The sequence below is a fragment of the Buceros rhinoceros genome, unplaced genomic scaffold (assembly GCF_000710305.1).
Source record: "Buceros rhinoceros silvestris isolate BGI_N320 unplaced genomic scaffold, ASM71030v1 scaffold28446, whole genome shotgun sequence".
Classification (NCBI taxonomy): domain Eukaryota; kingdom Metazoa; phylum Chordata; class Aves; order Bucerotiformes; family Bucerotidae; genus Buceros; species Buceros rhinoceros.
Window position 1 is genome coordinate 6,918 of NW_010419731.1, and position 3,527 is coordinate 10,444.

The 3,527-nt window shown below is 60.4% G+C and overlaps 1 protein-coding gene across 1 annotated transcript in view; it reads right to left on the reverse strand.

Annotated features, from left to right (window-relative positions):
- The window catches only part of C3 (complement component 3), a gene marked incomplete at both ends in the record, with an annotated part of 15,400 nt that overhangs the window by 6,108 nt on the left and 5,765 nt on the right, over nt 1-3,527 (reverse strand). Inside the window, 10 exons of the mRNA XM_010139059.1 lie at nt 20-137; nt 224-310; nt 642-708; nt 1,007-1,219; nt 1,313-1,452; nt 1,769-1,854; nt 2,187-2,298; nt 2,574-2,774; nt 3,103-3,174; nt 3,378-3,507. Coding sequence (XP_010137361.1) covers nt 20-137; nt 224-310; nt 642-708; nt 1,007-1,219; nt 1,313-1,452; nt 1,769-1,854; nt 2,187-2,298; nt 2,574-2,774; nt 3,103-3,174; nt 3,378-3,507 — 1,226 coding nt within the window. The remainder of the gene's footprint in view (nt 1-19; nt 138-223; nt 311-641; nt 709-1,006; nt 1,220-1,312; nt 1,453-1,768; nt 1,855-2,186; nt 2,299-2,573; nt 2,775-3,102; nt 3,175-3,377; nt 3,508-3,527) is intronic.

The window sequence follows — 3,527 nt, forward strand, 5'->3', positions numbered from 1 at the left end:
GTCCAGGTAGTGGGTGGCGATGACGGTGGGTGTCAGCGCGATCATGTTCTGCTCCCCGCAGCCCGATGGCGTCACAATGAGGTGCTTCAGCTTGGCCCCATCGATGGCTTTCTCCACCAGGATGGACACTGGGTTGCCTGGACCGGGAGATGAGGGGACATCAAGCCGTTGAGTGTCCTGTCCCCCGCCAGCTCGTCCCTGCATGTCCCCTCCCCGCTCTCACCTTGGATGCTGACTCTCGTCTCAGACTCGGTGTTGGGGACAATGTCGGAGATGTTGGCTGCCTTCACCTGCTCTTGCTGAACGCCATCTGTGGGGCAGGGAGGCCAGGAGGGAGATGGGTGACTCCAAGCCCTTCATACCTCCCCCCAGATCATGAAGTGGCCCATCCTTTCCCCACCTCTGCAGGAGATGTCCCGTGTCCCTCAAGATGTTCTAGAGCCATACCAGGATGTCTCTTGACCTCCAAGATGCCACAGCTCCAAGGAGGACATCCCTTGGCCCGCAAGATGCCCCAATCCTACCCTTGGTGGTACATCCTTCAAGATGTCCGCAGCGGGACTTCTCTGGTCCCCTGGGATGCCCCAGCTCCTTCCCTCAGTGGGACTGAAACATCCCCAAGACCAGCCAGGGCCACTCACTGACTCCCTTCGCCTTCGGGTCCAGCTCAATTATCTTCACCGTCTTCTCCAACCTCATCCCTTCGGGCTGCAGAGGGGAGAGTCCGATGCCAAAGGTTGGGCTGGGTTTGGGTTCCTCCTTCCCAACCTCTCTGGCTTGTCCAGGAAAGGTGTCCCGGTGTAAACCAGCACCCCCAGGTCATGGGACAAACTGGGAGAACCCCAGGAGTCCACACTTGAGCACCTTTAGGGTCCTTCACCCCTGGGTACTAACACCAGGGTGAACATGGAGACAGGGATGGCACAGGGACACTGCACTGGGGCCATCTGGGGGATGGAGTTGCCACCACGTGGTGGAGACGTCACAAGCAGCAATGGCCACTCACCACAACTTTGAGCTTCTTCTTGACGCCGTCAGACACGTACTTGTCCCGGACGGCTGCCTTCACCTCGACGTCGTGCAGCCCCAAGTGCAGGGGCACGATGACGAAGGGCACAGCCCACGACGACTGGGGTTTCAGCTTGATGATCTGCTTGAAGTTGCTCTTGGAGGTGGAGGCGCTGCAGAGGGCTGGGTTGTGCAAGAGCTCCACGCGTACCTACAGGCCACGGAGATGTTGGCCACGGGACTCAGGTGACCACAGAACCACCCTCCCTCCTCCAGAAGCCCGGGCGTGGGTCCCCCTGCCAACCGTGATCTCCTGCGTCCAGTAGTTGTAGAGGATGGCACGGATCTCCACCTGCTCGTTCCTCACCACAGAGTAGGGCAGCCGCAGGTCGATGAAGAAATCCTTCATCACCGTGATCTCGTAGGGGTCAGCCACACACAGCCCTGTGGGGCGGCGCCCAAGGACGGGGGGTTCAGGCTTAGGGGCTTGCTGGGCGCCTCATGTCCCGGAGACATCTCCAAGGCTTTTGGAGACCCTTCAAGTCCCATGGTGTCCTTCTAAGGCTTAGAGGGTTCCCTCAAGTCCCCAGGATCTCCCCAGAGTTTGGGGCAGGTCTCCAGTGCTATGAGACCCTCTAAGATTTTGGAGGTCCCTCAAACCCCAAAGAAACCCACCAGGCTTTAGGGGTCCCTTCAAGTCCCAAGGACCACCCCCAAAGTCTCTTGATCCCCAGGGACACCTTCCTCCTCCATCACGTACCCTTGGTCGGGGAGAGGCCAACAGCCAGGACCTCCCACGTGGTGATGGAGTCCTTCAGATATATGGGCAGAGTCTTCGTGGAGATTCTGGAGAGGATGGGGATGACCAAGGGGGTCATAACGGGCCCCAGGCCCGTCTAGGGAGGTGTAACCAGCCACCAAGATGGAGTAGGGGGGGTCATAGCTGTTCCCCAAGCTAGAGCAAGGGCATTGTAGATGGCCACTGTGCTGGACCAAGGTGTCATAGGTGGTCTGAGACAGCACCAGGGGGTCAAAGGTGGCCCTTGTCTGGACCTGGGGGGATCATAGCTGGTCTCCAGCCTGGGCAAGCAGTGTCCGGTGCTGGACAGGGAGGACGCGATGACCCCCAAGCCGAACCATGGGGTGGAAGGGGAGAGGGATGAGGACACAGGGCTCACCCCAGCTCGTTGGGCTTCTCCGTCAGCCACTCCACCTGCCACAGCCAGCTCTCCGGGAAGAGGCTTCGCGAGGCGATGTCCCCCTCAGCCAGGAAGAGGTCGTCCTCCTCGCCTGGTGTGGGTGGCAGCATCCCTCTTGACCGTAGTCTCAGGGCCATAACCCCTGAGTGGAGCCCAGCATCACCCAAGCACCGCCCTTGTCTTGCCCAAGCAGCTTGTAGGCATCTACCCAACATTCAGCCAACCAGCGCCCAAAACTCATCCCAGCGTCGCACACAGACAGTGCAAGCAACGCCTGAGAACCACCTGACCTTCACCCAAGCTTCGCTCAAGGTTCCCCCAAGCTTGGCCAACCCCACCACCACCCTGCCGTTCCCCAGCACTTGCTTCTGGCCTGCTCGAGGTAGAACTGGCGCTGGTGCTTGTCGCGGATGCCCTTGATGTAGGTGCAGCAGTCGAGGAAGGCGCGGACGCAGGCTTCTCCCTCCAGGATGTAGCTGGTGCGGTGCTCGCAGCTGTGGCCCATGGGGTTCTCCTTCATGCCGTCCTCACAACACTTCCGCAGCGCCTTGTCCACGTACTCGGCCGCTGCCGGCACCGAGGCACCCAGCTGGCACCCAGGCCCAAGTATCTTGGGCTGAGGGCCCTCAGGGCTATGGGACACTCTGGTGTCCCTCAGGGACATGGGACACTGGTATTGATGGGGATATGGGACACTCTGGTGTCCCTCAGGGACATGGGATACTTGGGGGTCCTTTGGGATATGGGATGTTGTGGTATCACCAGGGACATGGGACGCTCTGGTGTCCCTCAGGGACATGAGACACTGGTATTGACTGGGATATGGGATGCTCTAGTGTCCCTCAGGGACATGGGAGTGTTCTTGGGGACAGGGGACACTCCCAGTGCCACCTACCCTTGGTGCCTTTGTACTCGAGGAGCTGCAAGGAGCGACGCTTGCGTTTTGCAGGCTGGGGACACCGGACCTCTGGGGACACAGAGGACAGGGGTCAGGACCCCACGGTTGTCACAGCCCCGGACCCAATGGTCACTTCCCCTTGACATCAGCTGTCACACCCCAAAGCTCAGGGGACACATCCCGAGTGCCTGAGGTGTCACATCCCCCATCCTTGAAGTGCCACATCCCAAGGTGTCACCCCTGGTTGTCCCGGTCCCCAACACGTCCCCTACCCGCTCGCTGCGGTGTGGAGATCCCCACGTTGGTGACCAGGCTGAGGCCAGCGTCAGCAAAGACGCCCAAGTTGTCCCTTCCGCTGCCCGCGGTGCAGCCGATGTCACTCTTCTCCACCGTGTCCCAAACCTGCAACCGACAGGGGACAT